This window comes from Coenobita brevimanus, chromosome 102, assembly GCF_032717465.1.
Source record: "Coenobita brevimanus isolate Jiangsu-jjx chromosome 102, ASM3271746v2, whole genome shotgun sequence".
NCBI classification, from domain to species: Eukaryota; Metazoa; Arthropoda; class Malacostraca; order Decapoda; family Coenobitidae; genus Coenobita; species Coenobita brevimanus.
In genome coordinates, this window is record NC_137055.1 from 28,371,360 (window position 1) to 28,394,142 (window position 22,783).

Below are 22,783 nucleotides of genomic sequence, written 5' to 3' on the forward strand. Positions count from 1 at the left end.
ATACATCGTATGGCTAAGAGTTCTTGAGGGTTTGGAACAACAAGGGTTGTGGATATACATTGTGTAAATTGACATTCCTGGTTCGTCTAGGCAAGGGGATGTGTTCTTTAACTCTTCCTGGAGGACTCAGACATAACTACCTGCTCTACATATTGTTACCTATAGCTATACACAGTAGTTACATATTGTATTGTGTTATATTATGCCTACATACAGTAGGCGCAGATGACCCTTGTGTGGTGTGGCGCGGTGAGAATCTGTCCCTTGTCCCCTTTGGGGCTAAGATGCGAATGAATGTGTCTGAATGGAGGAGTAAATGGGGAGTGTGTCGTCCTGTCTCGGCTATCTCCCTTTCCTTGGGGGAAGCAGCCTAGGTATATATATATATATATATATATATATATATATATATTGTTACATAGCCTATGATTTCATCATCCTTTGTGTAATTTTAACGCACAGCATGCTGCATGTTTGATCACGAGCGTGTTCTGCCTCAGTCCCCCCCTTCTACCGTTATAGTAGAGTAAGTCGTCCTTTTTGTTGTTCAGAGCGGGATTGTCAGCTCTTTGTCCCCATGGCTTCATTTGCGCGTCCTTCTTACAAGTTGTATCAAGCTCTGCCGGCCCCTATATAATGAGCTCAGTCTCTACATCATTGCCACTTAGATCTACTCCTTATTTTGTTCACATCTCTGTCCTCCCCTGTACAGTTATTGTTGTGAGTGCTCAGGAAGTCTCCAACCATCTAGCAACTGTGTAATTTGAGTATAACTGTTGTTGCATTTTTTCTTGTGCTGTGTAGCATAGGGTTAATTCTTAGGCCTACTGAGGTTTTTTGTGATTTATGTAAAGGTTCTTTTTGTCAGTCATTTTTGATAATATTTTGTATCTGTAATAATTTATCTTGCATTAACTGAGCATTACCCAGTGTATTTTCATTTTATCAGGGCTGACTTAGATAAATTTACTCATGCTAATTTCGTGTTAATAGAGGCTATTGCAGTTAACCATATATTTAACCTGTTTTTTGCCATTACATTATCCTTATGAGTCCTGAATGTTTTGTTGTTAGTTTGAGCATTAAACTTTAACTTGTAATTTTTCCTAACTCTTTTGTTTTGAACCTGGAACTTTACGGGACAGTAGTGATTTTTAGTGTTCTCACTTAAAGTGTACATTATCTTTCTCTGTTCCGTAACATAAATTTGGCGACCTCATATCAAGATATTCAGTATATTATCATAAGGATATTGCTTGATATTTTGTGACTGTTACTTATTCATGATGTCTACTATTACTACACTTGATGAAGCCAAAGATTTTTTGTCAAATGTGCAAACAGTGTGTGATGTAGAAAACAGAACAAAGAATGAACTTAAGCTTGTTGCTCAACAATTGGGAATTGCAGTTCACTCTCATCATTCTAAAGATCAAATTGTTGACATGATTAATGAAAGCTTGTTTAATGTAACTCCTCAAAATGAGCAAACGCAGATTGAATTAGCTAAGTTACAGCTAGCCCTGCAGGAGGCTCAGGCTAAGGAGGCGGAGTCTCGTGTTAAGGAGGCTGAATTTCAAGCACGTGCTAAGGAGGCTGAGTCTCAGGCTCGTATTCAGGAGGCACAGATACAGGCACAAATTGAACTTGCCAGGATTCAGGCAGACCATGAGTATCGCATGAAACAATGTGGAACTGGATCATCTTGCTCTGATGATTTTGATGTGGCTAAAAATGTTAAACTTGTCCCTCCTTCTAATGTATCTGATTTAACAAAGTATTTTCAGTTGTTTGAGAGGGTAGCTACAGGTTTTAATTGGCCCAAAAAGTATTGGCCAGTACTCCTTCAAACTGTTCTCACCAGTAAAGCTCAAGTAACTTATGCATCTTTGCCTCAGGATCAATCTGATAATTATGATGTAGTTAAGAGCTTGATTCTTAAGGCCTATGAGCTTGTTCCTGAAGCCTATAGAGTAAAATTTAGGACAACTTACAAGCAAGATAAGCAATCCTATATTGAGTATGCAAAAATCAAAGAAGATCTGTTAGGGCAGTGGTTAAATTCTAAGAATGTGGATTCTGATTTTGGTAAATTTAAGCAGATGATTTTGCTGGAGGACTTCAAAAGGTGTATTAATAAAGATGTAAGCCTATATCTTGATGAGAAAAGAAGAGATAATTTGTCTGATGCTGCAGTTTTAGCTGATGAATATGTTCTCACTCACAAGAGATATTCTAAAGAAAAAGGGAAAGCTGAGAGCAAGTACGTTGCCTCTACTCAGAGTACAGGTAACAGGAAAGAGAATAAAGATGATGTTTCTCAGGAAGTAAATACCAGCTTCACCTCTAGATTTCAGAAAAGTAAATGTACTTATTGTAGTAAGCTTGGTCATACTACGGAGAAATGTTTCAGGAGACAGCGTGATGTGAACAAAAAGGAGTCTTTAAATATTCAGTCAATTGGTCTAGTGTCCACCCTTGAGAGTTCCCATAATTCTTTAACTGAGTTAATTGAACCTGCTTTGAGGGGTAACTTAAATTCTCATGATGGAGCTCCTCTTTTGAGCAGTAACGTGGGTGACACTCTCAAGAGTTCATGTGCTAATTTCCTGTCTGATGATTTTGTCAGTCCTCTGGACAGTAATGACAGGAAATCAGTTAAAATATATCGTGATACAGGTGCTTGCCAATCCCTTATGCTGACCAGTTTTCTAGGCTCTAATGTTAATTCCTCTGATGAAACTGTAATCTTACAAGGTGTAGGGAATAATTACTTCTCTGTCCCTCTGTGCAGAGTGAATTTAGAGTCTGGTTTTGTTAATGGTTCCGTTATGGTTGGGTTGGTTGAGACACTCCCAATGTCAGGTGTAACTTTCTTACTTGGAAATGATATTGGTGGAAGTCAAGTGTGTCCAGCTCCTCAGTTGTCTAGTGAGCCAGTGGCTGCGACCCAGGATTGTGATGTCCCTGATGTGTTCCCTGCATGTGCTGTCACTAGGGCTAAGTCTAAAGTTACTGGTGATTTAGAGGATAATGATGATGATGATGTTATCCTAGCTGACACTTTTCTCGCTAATTTGGACCACTCACCAGATGAGGCAGTACCCCGTAGTGTTGATAATTTGTCTCGTCAAGAGTTGGTTGAGTTGCAGGTTGCTGACCCTGAGTTGAAAGGTCTAGCTAACTCTGCTTACAGTGAAGATGAGTCAGCCGGTGCTTCTACTTGTTATTATGTAAAGTCAGGAGTACTTATGAGGAAGTGGAGACCCCCAACAGCATCAGCCGACTGTGAATGGGAGGTTGTACATCAAGTTGTCATCCCTCGTGTTTGTAGGCAGGATATCATCAGAGTGGCTCATGATTCCAGTTTGGCAGGACACCTTGGAGTGAGGAAGACTGTGGCACGCATTTTGAAACACTTCTACTGGCCAGGTATCTTCAGGGATGTTTCCTGGTATTGTAAGTCTTGTCACACCTGTCAAGTTGTGGGGAAGTGTAATCAGACCGAAAAGGTTGCACCTCTAGTTCCCATTCCTCCTTTTGAGGCGCCATTCACCCGTGTGTTGGTGGATATTGTGGGCCCTCTTCCTAAGACTTCTTCAGGATTTTCTTATGTGTTAACCCTGATTGATATGGCTACTCTTTATCCTGAAGCCATTCCACTTAGAAATATCTCAGCAAAGAACGTGATTAAGGAAATGCTAGGGTTCTTCACAAAGTTTGGTCTGCCCAAGGAGGTACAGTCAGACAGGGGAAGTAATTTCATGTCAAATGTTTTCAAGCAGTCTCTGAAAGAGTTGGGCATCTCCCAGATCACGTCTTCAGCTTACCATCCCCAGACCCAAGGAGCGTTGGAGAGATATCATCAAACACTCAAATCGATGCTCAAGAAATACTGTTTGGAACATCAGAAAGACTGGGATAAAGGTCTTCCATTTGTTGTATTTGCCGCAAGAGAATCTCCAAATGAATCACTGGGCTTCTCACCTTTTGAACTACTGTTTGGCCATGAAGTAAGAGGACCCCTTAAGTTACTCAAGGAATGCTGGCTGTCGGAGGAAGATGACGTCAACCTGCTGGAGTATGTGATGAAGTTCAAAGAACGGCTGTCCACTGCTTTAGAGCTGGCGAGAGAGAATTTAGGAGTTGCTCAGGAGAAGATGAAGACTTGGTATGATAAGAAGTCCAGGTTACGCCACTTTCAGCCAGGAGATCAGGTTTTGATTCTGCTACCAGTTCATGGGCAACCTCTTCAAGCCAAGTTTAATGGTCCTTATTTCGTGGAGAAGAAACTCAGTGATGTCAACTATGTCATCGCCACACCAGATCGTAGAAAGAACAAGCAACTATGTCACATCAACATGCTAAAGTTATATCACAGGCGGGACGAAAATAATCCAGTCTGCACTGTAGCTGTTCCACCCGAGTCTGCAAGTGAAGCTCTCCCATGCAGTATGAGCCTGAGTGATAGTTTGGGGAAGAATCCTGATATCATGAATGATCTCCAGACTAAGCTTTCTTATCTACCTCCCGAGGAAAGGCAGGAGTTTTCGGTATTACTGCAGGAGTACCCGCAAGTGTTCCGTGCCACTCCAGGTAGAACCACTGTGTTGATGCATGATGTCGATGTTGGAGACGCAAAGCCAATTAAATTGCCTCCTTACTGTGTGAACCCAGTGAAAGTTCCTCTCATCCAGAAGGAGCTTGACCACCTGTTGGACCACAAGATGATTGAGCCCTGTCAGAGCGAGTGGAGTTCTCCTGTCACTCTAGTCCCTAAGCCAGGTGGGTCACAGCGGCTTTGCATCGACTACAGACGTGTTAATCAGATAACCAAAACAGACACTTACCCTCTCCCTCGCGTGGAAGATTGCATAGACAAGATCGGAAAGGCTAGGTACATAAGTAAGTTTGATTTGTTAAAGGGATACTGGCAAGTACCTATGACTGAACGTGCTAGGGAGATCTCATGTTTTGTAACACTAGGAAAGAAAATGTTATTGCAGATTGCTTATCTAGACTTTAGACAGATTGTTTTAGAGTAATAAGAAATTTCCTTTGTAAATTTCTTTTTCTTTGTGGGGAGGTGTTACATAGCCTATGATTTCATCATCCTTTGTGTAATTTTAATGCACAGTATGCTGCATGTTTGATCACGAGCGTGTTCTGCCTCAGTCCCCCCCTTCTACCGTTATAGTAGAGTAAGTCGTCCTTTCTGTTGTTCAGAGCGGGATTGTCAGCTCTTTGTCCCCATGGCTTCATTTGCGCGTCCTTCTTACAAGTTGTCTCAAGCTCTGCTGGCCCCTATATAATGAGCTCAGTCTCTACATCATTGCCACTTAGATCTACTCCTCATTTTGTTCACATCTCTGTCCTCCCCTGTACAGTTATTGTTGTGAGTGCTCAGGAAGTCTCCAACCATCTAGCAACTGTGTAATTTGAGTATACCTGTTGTTGCATTTTTTCTTGTTCTGTGTAGCATAGGGTTAATTCTTAGGCCTACTGAGGTTTTTTGTGATTTATGTAAAGGTTCTTTTTGTCAGTCATTTTTGATAATATTTTGTATCTGTAATAATTTATCTTGCATTAACTGAGCATTACCCAGTGTATTTTCATTTTATCAGGGCTGACTTAGATAAATTTACTCATGCTAATTTCGTGTTAATAGAGGCTATTGCAGTTAACCATATATTTAACCTGTTTTTTGCCATTACATTATCCTTATGAGCCCTGAATGTTTTGTTGTTAGTTTGAGCATTAAACTTTAACTTGTAATTTTCCTAACTCTTTTGTTTTGAACCTGGAACTTTACGGGACAGTAGTGATTTTTAGTATTCTCACTTAAAGTGTACATTATCTTTCTCTGTTCCGTAACAATATATATATATATATATATATATATATATATATATATATATATATATATATATATATATATATATATATATTAATCATCATCATCATCATCAGCCGTTTGAGTGTCCACTGCAGGATTAGCCTATTCCGACTGATGTCGGGACGACACAGCCTATGTATCTCTACCTAGTGTCTTAGGCTGTCTGGTAGAGATTGTATGTAGGATGAAAAATACTTGTAAGTGTAATTGTAGTGGCTCTGGATGTGCGTGAAGTCTGTGAACTAATGTAATCGGCCTGCGCAAGCCGCCTGGGTGCAAGCATACTTTATAGCAGTGGTACTCAACTGGCAATGAGCTTTTGTGTAGACCTCAGCACACTAGCTGCTAGTGGAATGGGTTGTTACTTCTAGAATAAATGTACAATGATTTATTTTATTTTTTTGAAAGAAATGATTTTTGTAGTTTATTCTCATCAACGATTTAGACAAAAAAAATCCATATAGCTTGAAGTAAATTGTAATGTGTGTTCTTATATATTTCTAATTATCACATGTTGAATTAAGACTTTCATCTGGACCCTTGCTACATAGGAAGCTGTATGTCTGGACCTTGACACATAGTAGTTGAGTACCCCTACTTTATAGTATGCGACACTGGTTCAACCACAGCACCCCTTATGTCCGCCAAAGCAGTACGTGGCCGGAAGAACGCTCCCAATATATATATATATATATATATATTATTTTCCATGCTACTGTCAACTACTGCCTCACATGCTGGAACTTCCCCACTTGCTAATAATGGATGTCTCAGATTTAACTCTTTCATGGTCGAGACAACTCTAGCACTTCAATTCAGCTTACACTACACGGTATGATTCAGCTACGAGTGAGTCATGGAAGCCTGAGAGTTAATACAGTCACCATTAACCCTCTCAGAGCTGGGACAACCAATATAGTATATTCCAGCGAAGGGTTAGAGTACTGTATTTGCCCTGAGTACTTTGGTTTTGTCACTTTTAGCCCTCTCATCGTAAGAACAATTTCTAGTATTCCATTTCAGCTAATATTGGAGACTGTTAGTAGACTAAGCATGAGTCATGGGGACCTGAGTACTAATACTGTCACCACAACCGCTGAAGATCCGGACAACTCTAGTACTTTATTCGAAATGGCTTTTATTCAGCTGTGAGTGAGTCATAGGAGCGACAGTGTTTTATTCTCACTATTAATGCTGTTATGATCGGGAAGTCTTGTATTATACTTCAGCTAACGTTAGATCACTTCATTCACCTATGGTTTAGTCAGAGGCCATCAGGTAATTTATTAATTTTTATACCCATATGTATTTTTATTTTATGCAAGGAAGACGGAACCGAAGGCCAGAAGCTCGTAAAATTGTTCCTTCCAACAAAAAACAAAAACAAGACAACAGATAGCCAAATTCAAGATCTCGTCATTTTGAGATGCCTGGACACACTGCGTTTGAAAGATTGGTGATCATATGCAGTATGAAAGATTGGTGATCATATGCAGTAGGAAATACAGATAGGGGAAGACAGCTCCAGAATGACCTGTTGCATACATGAAGGACTGGGAGTACCGATCAGCTCTTACGTTAGAGAGTTGGACAGAAAAGGGATGACAGTTCGTTACTAGACGAGTGCTACGCACCAGCCATAGTGGTGGAGTGATGCAAGTAGACTGTTCAGAGGAACAATGACCACTGAAGTTACTGTACCATACGATGTTGTTATACATTTGGGTCACCTTACTTTTGTAATAAGTATATAATGGAAGTATAATGTTTATTTAAATATGAGCGGTCAAATAATATTTGGCATCTTCACAATGATGTTGCCACTTTCATATACTCATGCTAACGTTAAGCATTTTTATTAAGCTTATGCAGTGAAGGTGTTAAATATTTTACAATGTTTCCTTCAATATAATGGTGTCTATTACATTTCATTCATGTACTGACATTATGTTTTTCAGTATCTACTATGCGTTGTTGTGACGGTGGTAACAGCTGGTGTCATTGAATGAAAACAATAAAACTGGGTGATTAACCCTAGAAGGGTAATGTGGGGTCTCAGAGACCCCAGTCCCCGAAATTCAATTTTAAAAAATATGAGTATAAGGTCTTCAGATCTGTCCATCTCATTGCCTTCCTGCCTAGTGATGCTCTTCATGGGGATGATGGGGTCATAGCTGTACCTGGCTCTGATTTTGCTCTATAGAGCCATTGGGGTATGTTAGACCCCAGGTTACCTATAATGTAACCTCAGTTGAGCCCTCTTGTGATTTTTTTATTTCAGTTTGCTGTCTTTCTCCTTTTGTATACAGAGGGTCCCAACATCGGTCTACTGCAGACCACTCAAGGAATCATGATATTGCTTTTCAATTTTGCAAGATTTAATTTTAAAAATTTTATACCTAAAATTTAACAATTTTTGTATAAACGTTAAAAAAATATATATATTTTTCGATTAAACTTTATTTTTTCTGGCCCTATTTACAGATAAGGGGTTGAATTATTTGTGTATTGTAGCATTTTGAAATATCTCAAACGGAAGTTTTTTTTTGTTTTCTGTGGGGTCTGTCAGACCCCACGTTACCTAATATAGTAACAAAATCAAGATTACCTTACAAGGGTTAAAGAAGCACACGTCGGACAATGTTTTTTTTTTTCTTTTTTAATGTTATCAAGTACAAATATACAGCATAGAAAATATATATACAATTGAAAGAAGGCACATACTGGTCATATATTTAAAACAAAATACAGGCAAACACAAATTCACACAGACTGTGTATGAAAACTTCTCCCACAAGTTCAACCTCGTAATCTATAGAATAACATACTTTAGAACATATATTAATATTTATACTCACTCAGGCTTATATATACTGTACGTATATATATATATATATATATATATATATATATATATATATATATATATATATATATATATATATATATATATATATGAGGGCACAAACACACACACACACACACACACACAGTGTTCGGCATTTTGTATTCCTGTTGCCTCTTCAGCTTTTCTATCTCCATGGACTTCGAAAATAATAATGGTCTTTCGAATTTGAAACACACGACATTGATGCCACTGATCAGTGACCAGATGAAGTTACCATATTCAGTAGCGACGGAGTCACCTAACAGGTTTTCCAGTGGCAACCGAACCAGGAAAGGCAAAATACACTTGTTACTGATAGTGTAGTTCTTTTACCTCACCAGTGTACTTTGTGATATGATGTGCCTTGATGTGATTTGGGTGCCAGTGATGTACACAACTTATTATTACATCTGTGGTTTCCATTGAAGGAGAGCGATACTAGATGATATTATATTTATGATAGCTGACACGCAGTAGTATTTATCTACTTACTTTAATGAAGACTGACGACGGGAATGAAAAAAAAAAAAAACTGTAGGCACCATAACAATAAATACCCTTACTGAAATTTTCAACTTCTTGACTTACCACCAGTCCATTAATAACTGGAAGAAAGCATCCATCATCGCTGTATTCAAACCAGGAAAATCTCCCAGTGGTCACGCATTACAGAGACCAGGGGCCGGATACTCAAAACGAGCCTTTTGCCACGGCGCCAGTTGATGAATGGCACCTTTTTGTACGGCAGGTCAAAGGCGCCGTTGGGAACACACCTGACTCCCATACTCAAACAATTTTAAAGGTGCCGCTGGTGTGCCTTTCCGTGAAAAGGCAACTTTCCCTCAGTGGGCGCCGTTTGATACCCCAGCCAATCACAGCAGCGTTAAAAAAATACTCTTAGGAAGTGTCTGCCAATCGCAAAGCAGCATTTCCTCTCAGCTGACGGACATAAACAAAAAAATAAGTGAGGATGCAACACAGTAGTCCCGACATATTTCCGTTTTCGTAGTGATATTTTGTGGGAATTGCGAATAAACATAAGCTGGGATGCAATCGCACTAACTTCAGAGTTTTATGAGGGACCTAGAACTCACTGCACAAAATAAAGATACGGTCTATTCATGTGTGTACAGTACCGAGGATGAGATGGAGGGTTGGGGTGGAGAGGTATATGAGAGAGGGGTGTGTGAGTTGGGAGCAGGGGAGTGAAATGGCGGGGGACAGGGCGACTTGGAGGCGATTTGTTTGTGGCCACCCCAAACGGGATTGAGGCGTCTGGCAATAGATAGACAGATAGATAGGGACTTCGTGCTACCTGTGAATTTATGAAATCCCCCTGGGGGTAGGGGGGTTTTTCAAGAATACTCCCCCAGTATCCCTGCTTGTCGTAAAAGGCGACTAAAAGGGTTGGCGGAGGGTTAGTGCCCCTCCCCGGAAAACAACTAACTAAAAAAACAAACAATAAGCCTCGGACAAGGACTGACCAAACGATGATGACCCAGGACCGGACAAAGGACTTGGTAATGGGTACTTGGAATGTAAGAGGAGCGAATGATGAGGTGAAAGAGAGAGAGATTGTCCAGGTGCTTGAGGGTGCGAAAGTGGATGTATGTGGAATAACTGAAACAAAATGGAGAGGAGAAAGTGTGAGAGACTGGGAGTATGGATGGGGTATATGCGCAGGAGTAGGTGTCAATGAGAGGGCGAAGGAAGGAGTATGTATAGTTGTGAGTAAATGATGGAAGAAGAGCATAAGACAGTATGGATCAGTTGGGTCAAGGATTGTGTGGGTAAAGTTGAAAGTTGGAATACAAATGTAGCGATTGTGTGTGTGTGTGTGTGCGCCAACGCAAGATCGTGCTAGAAGAGTGAGAGAAGAGTTCTGGACAAATGTAGAAGTGTGCATGGAAAAGTTTGGAAGGAATGAGAGAGTGTTTTTGATTGGTGATATGAATGGTAAAGTTGGGAATGTGAAGGTGGATGGAATAGTTGGTGAGTGGGGTGTGCCTGCTGAGATAGATGAGAATGGGAGTGCGTTAGTGGACATTTGTGCTGGGAGGGGGTTGGTGGTAGTCAATACCCTCTTCAGGCATAAAATGATCCACAGGTATACATGGCGAGTAATGAGAAGGGTGGGTGGTGAACTGAATGAAAGGAAGGCAATGATTGATTATGTGTGTGTGGATGAAAGGATGCGAAGATGTGTAATGGATGCAAGAGTTTATAGAGGTTGGGGGAGTGGACTTTCTGACCACTACTTGGTGGTGGCCAGAATCAAGGTCCAATTAGAATGGAGAAATAGAAGAAGGGAAAGACGAGAGGAAGGAGTAGTTGCAAGGAGAGTGGAAAGGTTACAAGAGGATGAGAAAAAGGCAGAGTATAAGAGAGAAGTGGAGGAACGATTGGGCAAATATGAATTGGAGCAGATGGGAGACGTGCAAGGTGTGTGTAGCATATTTACAGAAGAAATATGTGCAGCATGTAATGCGGTGTGTCGAAGGAAGAGAAGACAGAGGGGGGTGCAAGGAACAGCGTGGTGGACAGAAGAGGTGAAACAGGCTGTGGCACAAAAAAAGAAAGCATACAATGAATGGATGAGAAATAGGGGCGTGGAAGAAGTTGAGAGGCGGAAGAGAGAGTTATATGTAGAAAGAAAGAGAGAGGTGAAAAGATTAGTAAGAGAGAGTAAGAAGAGAGTGGATGAGGAATTTGGAAGGAATTTGAGTGTAAAGTGGAGGGACTGTAAGAAAATGTTCTGGAAAGAGGTGAAAAGAGTAAGACAGGGTGGAAGTGAAGTTAGCAGGGGAGTGAAAGAAAAAATGGTAGATTACTAGTGGAGAAGGGAGAAAAAGTGAGCAGATGGAGAGAGCACTTTGAGGAATTGTTGAACGTAGAGGATGGAAGTAATGCGAGTATAAGTGGCTGGGGAATGGCTGGGAGAAGGAGGGAGGTGAGAAGAGAGGAAGAAATCAGTAGGATAGAAGTTGTGGAAGCAATGAAGAAAGTTAAATCTGGGGAAGCCCCAGGAATTGATGGGGTGTGTGGTGAAATGCTGAAGCATGGGGAAGAGATAGTAGTAGAATGGATGTGGAAGATGTGCAGATTAGCCTGGGAGGAAGGTAGAGTCCCGGAGGATTGGAAGTCAGGTATAATTATTCCCTTGTACAAAGGAAAAGGGGAAAAGAAGTGTGTGGCAATCATAGGGGCATTTCTCTTCTTAGTATAATAGGAAAAGTGTATGGTAGGATACTTATTGACAGAGAGAAAGAACAGAGAAACAAGTTGGAGAAGAACAGGGAGGCTTTAGGAATGGAAGAGGTTGTGTAGATCAGATATTCATTCTTAGATCTTTAGTGGAAAAGTTTCTAGAGAAGGGAAAGAAGTTGTATGCGGCTTTCATGGATTTGGAGAAAGCATATGACAGGGTGGATAGACAAGGATTGTGGAAAGTGTTAAGAATATATGGAGTAGATGGGAAGTTGTTGAATGCTGTGAAGAGTATGTACGATGGTGCGAAGGCTGCAGTGCGTGTGGATGGTGAACTAAGTGAATTTTTCTCTTTGAAAGTTGGGTTGAAACAGGGATGTGTCATGCCTCCATGGTTGTTCAATCTGTACATGGATGGGGTAATAAAAGAGGTACAAGGTAGGGTAGTGGATGTTGGAGTGGCCCTGGTGAGAGAGGATAGTGTCTGGAAACTCCCTGTACTGTTGTTTGCAGATGATACTGTGTTGTTGAGTGAAGACGAAGGGGAGCTGCAAGGCTTGGTGGATGAGTTTGGGAGAGTGTGTAAGAAACGGAATCTGAAGGTGAATGTAGGGAAGAGTAAAGTGATGGTCTTTGAGAGAGGTGAAGTCAGTGAATGTACAATGAGGTTGGATGGTGAGGAATTGGAAAATGTGAGTACGTTTAAGTACTTGGGTAGTGTGATGAGTAAGGATGGAGGTTTGGAGGGTGAATTGCTTGAAAGGGTACAGCAGGGAAGAAAGGTTGCTGGTTCTTTGAAAGCAGTGATAAGAAACAGGGAAGTGAGCATGGAAGTGAAAAAGTTACATGACAGTATTGTGATACCAACTCTAACGTACGGAAGTGAAGCTTGGACGTTGTTGGAAGGACACAAGTCAAGAGTGAGAGAAGTGGAAATGAGTTATTTAAGAGGAGGCTGTGGAATCACATGGAGAGATAGGCTGACGAATGAGGATATAAAGGAACGGTGATGTGGATGTGATAGGGAGCGTTATGAGGAACACACTGAGGTGGTTTGGCCATGTGGAGAGGATGGAGGGTGAAAGACTGACGAAGAGAGTGTATGTGAGTGAGGTGGAGGGGGGAAGAGGGAGGGGGAGGCCGAGGATGAGATGGAGGGATGGGGTGGAGAGGTATATGAGAGAGGGAGGTGTGAGTTGGGAGCAGGGCAGTGAAATGGCGGGGGACAGGGCGACTTGGAGGCGATTTGTTTGTGGCCACCCCAAACGGGATTGAGGCGTCTGGCAATAGAGAGATAGATAGATAGATAGTTTAAATTAGGATAGTTTAACAAAGGTTAGGGTAAGACAATCGAGGTTAAGTTTAGTTTAGGCTAGGTTAGTTAGGTTAGGTTAATTTAGATGAACGATTAACAACTTAGCATCTTTATACATTAAATTTAACCTACCCTAACCTACCTTAACCTCGATTATCCCAGCCTAACCTAACTACAGCCCAAGTTAACCTAACCTAAACTTAGCCTCAATTATCCAAGCCTAACTTAACTGCAGCCTATATTATACTAACCCTAATTGGGCCATCCTAATTTTAACTCATTTCATGAATTCCCTAGGGATTTCATGAAATCACTGGTTAAACAAATCCCCTGAAACAAGTAAATATAACAAGGCATTTGTCAGGCCAGTATTCCTCTTCTCTAAGCAAGATAAGTAGTTGCTATTTCATTTCCTAGACCTACTGGTGGAACAACAGCTGCTGTCCCAGGGAGAGAAATTAGGGTAAAGATGGGAGAAACACCAGCATTATTGCATTTCAGTTTCAAGCCAAATTTTTCTTGATTTTGTCTCTCTTGTAGTGTATAGACCAAACCACAACAGCAGATATGTCTCATCACATGCACAACATTCTCATAAAGCTATATTTTTCCTGTCATAAATGATTAAGAATAATTAGGTTTAGTAAGTTTAGGCTGAGTTCAGTTGGTATAACATAGGAAATCTGAGGGGAAAAATTTGTAGTTTTGGACAACAAACCTTAATACAACCTACCAATATCCTAAACTGGCCTATCATAACCTTGGCTATCCAAATCTTACCTACTGTATTCAAAGCATAATTGTAGGGAAACCCGTTGTGGGTGGATTTTCCGCTGTTGCATGTTACTGTAGTGGGCCTTTGCACCTCCAGGTTAGGTGCCATACCCTTAACACAATGAGGATGTGGTTTAATGACCAAGGGATATTATAGGGGAATGGTGACTGACCAAATAAAAATAAAAAAAACACCTGTGCTACCCAAACCAAAGTTAGACTACTATAATCTTCATTCCTAACCACATACTTCACAGTACTCAGCAACCACAGCAACAAAAAAAACAGTAGCTAGGCTATAGCCTATAATGTTACAGGAAATCTGATAAAATAGTCATTTTATGAAATCACTAGTCAGTCTGTGAAATGGATTTTTAGACCAGGATGGTTTTGGTTAAAATCAGGTCAGGTTTGGTTAAATATGGCTAAGTTGGATTAGATCAGATTAATTTAGATTATGCTTTGTGCAACTTATCATAACCTACTATAATATAGACTACTATAATCTTCATTCCTAACCACATACTTCACAGTACTCAGCAACCACAGCAACAAAAAAAACAGTAGCTAGGCTATAGCCTATAATGTTACAGGAAATCTGTGAAAATAGTCATTTTATGAAATCACTAGTCAGTCTGTGAAATGGATTTTTAGACCAGGATGGTTTTGGTTAAAATCAGGTCAGGTTTGGTTAAATATGGCTAAGTTGGATTAGATCAGATTAATTTAGATTATGCTTTGTGCAACTTATCATAACCTAGTCATAACTTTTATTAAACAAACCTATACTAACCAAACCTATTATTAACATTACCTAACCTAACCTAACCCAACCCTTCTTAAATATTGTAATTTAACCTCACCCAGCTACAACCTTCATTTATACTAATATAACCATGATCAACCTAAGTTAAAATCCACTTCACAAACTGACTAGGGTTTCATAAAATTACATTTTCGTAAAATTTCATTCCACATTCCCTGGAATATAAAATTTACCTGAAACTAGGCAACCTAACTTAGATCAGTAACTGTTAGGGTGAAAACTGAATATATCCAAATACTATTCACTGAAGTACTGCAATACCTCTAGCTGAAGCTAGTGGTTTAGGCTTACTCTAGGAGCGACTGATCCAACAGAAATCACACTGAATTGTTAATATATTGCTGAATGTAAATACCTATATGCACTGAGCAAACAACTGTAACAATAGATACACGTTGGTGCAGCATGAATTATGGCAACATGTATTGAAGAAACAGCATTAAACAGTGTGTGCTTCTACCGCAAAGTTGGCTACATCCACATACTGTACCACACATACTCCCCAGTTACGTCATTATTACTTGAATATGATATCTTGCTACCCAGTAACTACTTTTGACGCAAACCATTCCACTCCAAATAAGGTAATGAGGCAGTATTTCATCTAAATACGAGCGAGGAGCATCGCACACATCATCCACGACTTGTTGTTGTTGTTCAGGAAAGGCGCCTTTCAATCGCTAGGGCTCCCACGACCCTGCCGGTCCTATATGGCGCTAACGAACCATGTTTTCCAATATGGCCGCACACAGCTGAGCTTTTGAGTATGCGCCTTTCATGAAAAGGCAATGTGTAATGGAGCCTTTGGCACAAAAGGCGCCGTTAAACGTTTTGAGTATCCGGCCCCAGTATCGGTGTTTTGCCCACCATCCTAAAATCATGGAAAGATCAAAGAACACCATACCACACATCCATTTATCTGATTGCCAGCATGAAATCACCGACCATGTGTCCAAATATCCTTAATGGCTTCGGCAGAAGCAATCACCATTGTGAATTGCCTATGTACATAAGAACATACAAATATAGGCAGTCTGGGACACAGACACTAATGAAAATGATAAAAGATGTAAGGTCAAGATGAAGGTGATGGCAGACGAAATGAGGCACTTAACCATTATACTCACACCACATCTTTCAGACCTTTGAAGCTATGGCAGGTTTTTCACTCAATACCCAAGAATACAAGGCCACTGCAGGTTACCAAAGGTAACTCCCCTAGGTGTAACACAGGTAACTCTATATATATCCAAACCATCATCCATGGATGACACTTGGGTCATGTGCTGGAAGCAGGATTCGTTTCCCGGTGGTAAGGGGCCAGCAGCTATGCAGCCAATGGCGCTGAACACTCAGCCACCATGGCGGTGTTCCACAGGGCTCAGTCCTTTCACTCTCACTATTAGTCTCCATGTCCTGGCAACTGCTTCCGCTTTAGTAACGGTACTGTCCGATGCTGATGATATTGCAACAGTTTCACAATACTCAAAGTTCAAACAGTAAGTAGAAGCTCGGCTAACTTGTAATTATGTTGTGTAGAATATTTGTTCAGACATAACAGAATGACTTTCTCACCAGTCAAATCAACCATAACCTCTTCATTCCAGACATACATGAATCACAGACACGTCATCAAGTGTCTCTCCTTAACCTACCACTCCCACTGGAAAGACATCTCAAACTACTACGACTTAACATGGACATACACACATGACATGTTCTCAGCAAACAAGACAGTAACATTAGAGCAGAGGCATTTCGTACACTCACAGCCTTGAATACACTTACATGCAATACCGCTGGACGGAAGAAAGACCCCTGAAGACTTTCTATAAATATTGCATCAGCATAACGGTGAATTATGCAAACCTATGCTGGGCTCAAATCATAACCACCACAAGCACAGATAAGATTAACACACACACACACATACATACACCGAGGCACCGAGAGAGAGCGGACGCATCGTCGACACCGCTCTATACCTGGCCAACTTGGCCAGCGGCATTACCTAAATATCTTTATATGAGTCAAGCTCTGTACAAGGTTAGACTAACTGGTGTTCTAATATAAAAAAAAAGATGTTTTAAGTAAGACTTAGTCAAACAGAAAAGTAAACAAGCAGCGCAAGAATGCGCACAACCAGCTGATCGTTGTTTAGTCTACAATCTGCCCCAGGGAATGTAAGTACTATATGCGCTATTAGTATGCAAAATGACCACATACTTTAGTAAAGCAAATTTGGAAAAGAAAAGGGATAAAGGTAGAAAGCAGGATGATGATTTCTACCAAGAACTGGTTCAAATGGAGACTCACAACAAACTGGTTGAAAGAGTACATAGGTTAAATATGGCTTTTCAGAATGAGATTGATGAAATTAAGAAACAGATGCACTTGCAAAAGGAAGAAATAGAAAAATTAGGAAAGGAAGTCAACAAGAAAGACACAACCATAAATGAGCTGACAGTTGAAGTGGGTACACATAGGAGGAAAATTAGTGAAATGGCAAGTACAGTAGTCAATCACGAGAGTATTGTGGAAGAGTTCAAAAATGATACAGAGACAATTAGGCAAGTGAGCAGTCTGATAGATCAGAGCAGTGATACTGAGAAGATAACACAGGTGAATGAAGCTGTGCAAAGCTACAAGAATGATGTGGAAACCACTCATGCTGAAATGGTGAAAGTAAAGAAAGACTTGGAAACAAGGGTGGAAGAAAAAAGCATTAAAAAGGAAGTGAAAAGAATAATCCAAAACAATCCTAAGTTAGTCAGAGATTCAGTAGATTTTAATAAATCTATAGTAATCACTGCTATGGAAGAGGAAGATGTAAAAAACAAGATCTCAAGAAACAAAAAGGAGATGGCAAATGTAATGAGCATATTGAAAGAAGTATCAGAGGAAATCTGTAGTAAAGACATAGAGGAAAACAAAAGGTTAGGGAAATACGAGAAAAAGCAAGTCAAGACCCCTAAAGGTAACTTTCCAGAGTGTAAACACCGTGGAGGAGATACTAAAAAATGGAAAGAACCTTATGGAAAAAGAGGAGTTAAAAATGTATGGATAAAAAGATGCCTAACACAAGAGGAACTGGAATTACTGAAAGAGAAGAGGGAGGAAGCAAAAACAAAAAATGAGGGAAGATCAGAGGAGGAGAAGAATACATTTTTTTTTACAAAGTAATTGGATTGCAGGTATGAAAGTGGTACATAAACAGGAGGGAATAAAAAGGAGGAAGGTAGTAGAACCAAATCATGATAGGTATATAAATAAGATGATTAAGTTGATGTACTCAAATGTGGATGGAATGGTACCTAAATTATTAGAGATGAATGATTATGTCAGAGAAAAGGAACCACATATAATATACCTAACTGAAACAAAATTAACACCAAGGATATCGAATGACATACTAAACTTAGAGGAATATAATATATGGAGAAGAGAGAGGAACTTAAAAAAAGGAGGAGGAATTATAATATTAACTAAGAAAAATCTAAAAGTCAAAGAAATAGAATTAGATATACCCTCACAAGTAGAACTGATTGCAGTAGAGATAAATACATCTGAAGGGAAAGTAATTGTAGCCAATTTGTACATGCCACCCACATCAAACACATGGGAAAGAGACGAATATGAGGACCTGGCGGAAAGTACAATTCAGAGTTTAAGAGCATTACTACATAAAATGGAAGAAAAAGCGAAAAGAATTATACTAACTGGAGATTTTAATACAAATATAAATTGGAATACTCTAGATATAATAAGCCAAGAAAGCTGTTGGGACCAAAAGCTCCTGGATCTTGTGCAAGAGGTTTTCCTAACGCAACATGTGAGGGAAACCACCAGAAAAAGAGGACTCGATGTGCGCTCAATGCTAGGTCGCATATTTACTAGGCAAGAAAACGATGTTGACAATTTAATATAGCACCCTCCATTCGGCAAAAGCGACCATGCAGTACTAAATTGCAATTTCAGGATTGCACATGACACAGATAACAGCAATGAAAGTTACAAAAAAAAGAAACTAAACTATATAAAGGGAAAGTATCATGACCTAAAGAAGTACTTCTTAGAAACTGCTTGGGAAAAGGAGCTTAGAGGACAAGATTTAAATGCTGCATATGAAAAATTCTGTGAACTTTATGAAATAGAAGTCCAGAAGTACATCCCACAGCACAAAGAAGCAGAAAAGAAAATAAAGAAATGGTTCAAAATAGAATGTAAAAAATCAAAAGAAAAAAGAGATTTGTTGTGGAATAGATACAGAAGACACAATAGTGAAACGGCATATAATAATTACAAACAGGCAAGAAACGATTATACAAGAATAAGGAGGAAGCCCAAAAACAGTTTGAGGAGGATATCATAAATAAATGTAGTGATCAACCAAAGCTATTTTACAGCTATATCAGAAGCAAAACCAAAGTAAAAGATAAAATACAATCCATTACGGACGATGGAATCACCTATACACAAGAGAAGGATATTTGTGAAGCACTAAACAAGAATTTCCAATCAGTTTTTACAGAGGAAAAAAATGTTGAGAGGGATTATGTGGAACATGCATGCCCACAAATACTACCAGATATACAAACATCAGAAAAAGAAATACAGGAGGAGCTAAGTAAACTAGACAAAGGAAAAGCAAATGATCCTGGTGAAATTTCATGTTGGGTACTACATGAATGTGCAAAGGAGTTAAGTAAATCATTATTTTTAATTTTCAAGAAATCCTTGAGTCAAGGTAAACTACCTGATATTTGGAAGAAAGCAAAAATTGTTCTCTTATTCAAGAAAGGGAATAGACAAAATTCACTTAACTACCGACCAGTATCACTAACCAGTGTTGTAAGCAAGGTATTAGAATAGCTTATAAGAAAAGCTTGGGTAAATCACCTAGAAGAACAGAGTATGATAACAGAAAGACAGTTTGGTTCCAGAAAAGGAAAATCATGTGTTACTAATCTGTTGAGCTATTATGACAGAGTAACAGACATATTACAGGAAAGAGAAAGATGGGTGGACAGTATATATTTAGATTTCAAGAAAGCATTTGACACAGTACCACACCAAAGACTTTTATAGAAACTGTACCATCAAGGAGGAATTCGGGGCAAACTGTATTGTTGGATGCAAGATTTTCTCATGAAAAGAAAAATGAGAACAGTACTAAGGGGAAATTACTCATCATGGAAGGAAGTGACTAGTGGAGATACCACAGGGCTCAGTGCTGGCAACACTCATGTTTCTAGTGTATATAAATGATATAGACAGTAACACTGGAAATGAAAGCTATCTAAATACGTTTGCAGATGATGCAAAAATACAAAGGAGAATTACTAACACAGACTCTTGTAAAGAGCTACAAGAAGAATTAAATAAACTTCATGAATGGAGTAATACATGGCAAATGGAATTCATTGTGGACAAGTGTCATGTAATCAAGTTTGGTAAAAGTGGAAAAAGACCTGATTGGGATTATTCATTAGGAAATAAAACCCTACACACATCAGATAGAGAGAAGGACCTATCAATAACAGACTATCTCCAGCTGACAACATCAGTGAGAAGGTACGGAACATGTAGCCTATACACTACTTGCCAATATGAGAATAGCGTTTACATACATAAAGGAAGACATGTTAAGAATGATAATAACATCATTCATCAGACCAACCCTGGAGTATGCATCAGTAGTCTGGAGTCCTCATCTCAAAAAATACATAGACAAGATTGAAAAAGTTCAAAGGGCTGCTACAAGATGGGTACCAAGCCAAAGGGATCTAAGCTACGAAGAAAGACTAAATAAACTGAATCTACCAACACTAGAGGAGAGAAGGAAAAGAGGTGACATGATTATGCTATATAAATACATATCAGGGAAGGAGAAAATAGACATTTAATGTTTACTTAACGTATGGGGAAGCATCAGCAAGAGGACACTGCATATAACTGCATAAAAAGAGAGGTGATAAAGACGTAAGAAAATTTAGTTTCCCAAATAGAGCAACTGATCAGTGGAATGCACTACCGAATGAAATAGTGTGTGCCAAAACAATTCACAAATTTAAGGATATGTACGATAAATATGGTTTAAGACATGGGACAGTACGAGCTTGACTCATTCCTGTAAAGATACAATTAGGTAAGAACACACACACACACACACACACACACACGCACACACACACAGCCTTAATAATGATAACAGGATGCACATAGGCCGTACGTATACCGGAACAGTACATTACTTCCATCAGAAACTCATTGATCGAAGTATTATACTGCCAGGGTCGTATGCCGCAGGACATTGCTGGACAATAGGTAAAATTCAGGGTATATATGACACAAAAACAAAGTTTAAAGGCATACAACAAAGAAAAGATAAAATGGAGTAAAAAGTACTAGAGCATAAAATGAAATCGGGCTTTATCCAAATAAGAGAGGGTGCCTGCTCCCAAATAATAGGCATCAACCCTAAGCATTGAGGGAAGGGAGACTAATTCATTACTCATCGATACTAGGAGAGGCACTTAGGGCGTAGGTTTCCAAAACAGAGGGACAACATTAGCAAGTACCAGACAGTCAGATAAAACAAGCAATCCTTACAGAAAGGATGGGGGACACTCTTCTTCAAGTAACCATGAATGATAGTGTGTGGCCAATGCAGAGGTGATAATTATAAAACCGTCGCCCACTGGTGAGACAAGCCCTGGTAACTAAAGGAGCCTACCTTATTGCAGACTGTGCACATCCTGTTGACCCCACAACATAACAATATTTCTAAGACAATGTTGGACCTGTCCATCAATAAAGGAGCAAAAATCTGACAAGCCCAGCTGATCCTGAGGAGGAGATCTCAAGGCAGGAGTAGGGCAAGCTCTGCTACCTTAGCAGACAGATAATCTTGTTCATTCTTCGACACTAAAACATGGGCTCAACTCTACAAAACCTGCTTGATGACCACATTAGCCAGGGAGGAAAATACACTCTAATATGGATAAAACCAACAAATTTAACAAGTGTAACTCCAGTGAAGAAAGTGCACCTAGAGGATCTCTAGAGGAAAGTAAGTAAGATTGATGTCTGTTCTGCCGTAAAAACAGAGGAAATCCCCAGAAGGTTACCACCCAAACAGAATGAAAGGAAATAACACTAAAACCCATCCCCTCATCATTCTGTGCTAATAGGAATGTAGCTCTCATGGGGCGATGCATGTTCTAAAAAGAGAGAAAGAGGGAGTAACACCTGAGAGGGAAGTGAACTCTGTTTTTCCAGAAATGGATCTAGAGAATGACAAACAGAGGGAGAAGCCATTAGCCCACCCTCGGGATTGGATAGGGATAACCAGACAGGGAAGAGACAGAATGAACAGACATAACAGATTGCACTCTGTATCCATCAGGCTTTGAAAACCTTGGAGAAAATAAACAGAAGACTGGGGGTCTAGGGCAATCATGACACAGGAAACTGAGTAATGAAGACGGTAAAGATGATACCTACATCTAACCATCAGTGACTGGTGGCTCAAGTCCAAAGGAAGGGCAACAGTATCCTCCAAGAAACTTCAAATCGGAGACGACCTGAATGCAAAGGTCGCCCTGTGAGCATGAGTATGATTAACCAAATCCATCTCTCAGAGACCCAGTAGCATAAGTGAGTAACGCAAGTAAGGCGTTCATAAAATATAAGACCTAGAAACCATATCTCTTCTACACAAAGAGATTCTCTGACCATACAGATAAAGGTCTGGGTCTGGTTGAACCCTATGAAGAAAACAAAAATGCATAACCAATGTCTCCAAAAGAAAAACAGACCAAAGGTCTTAGTCCAAAAGGAAATTCAGTTTAGTGTCACCTGCAACTTTTTCTTGAC

At 39.7% G+C, this 22,783-nt stretch overlaps 1 protein-coding gene across 1 annotated transcript in view; it reads right to left on the bottom strand.

Annotated features, from left to right (window-relative positions):
* Positions 1-22,783, bottom strand: part of LOC145415426 (uncharacterized) — a 96,156-nt gene that overhangs the window by 20,130 nt on the left and 53,243 nt on the right. The window contains exon 6 of the mRNA XM_080284706.1: positions 9,424-9,556. Coding sequence (XP_080140832.1) covers positions 9,424-9,556 — 133 coding nt within the window. The remainder of the gene's footprint in view (positions 1-9,423; positions 9,557-22,783) is intronic.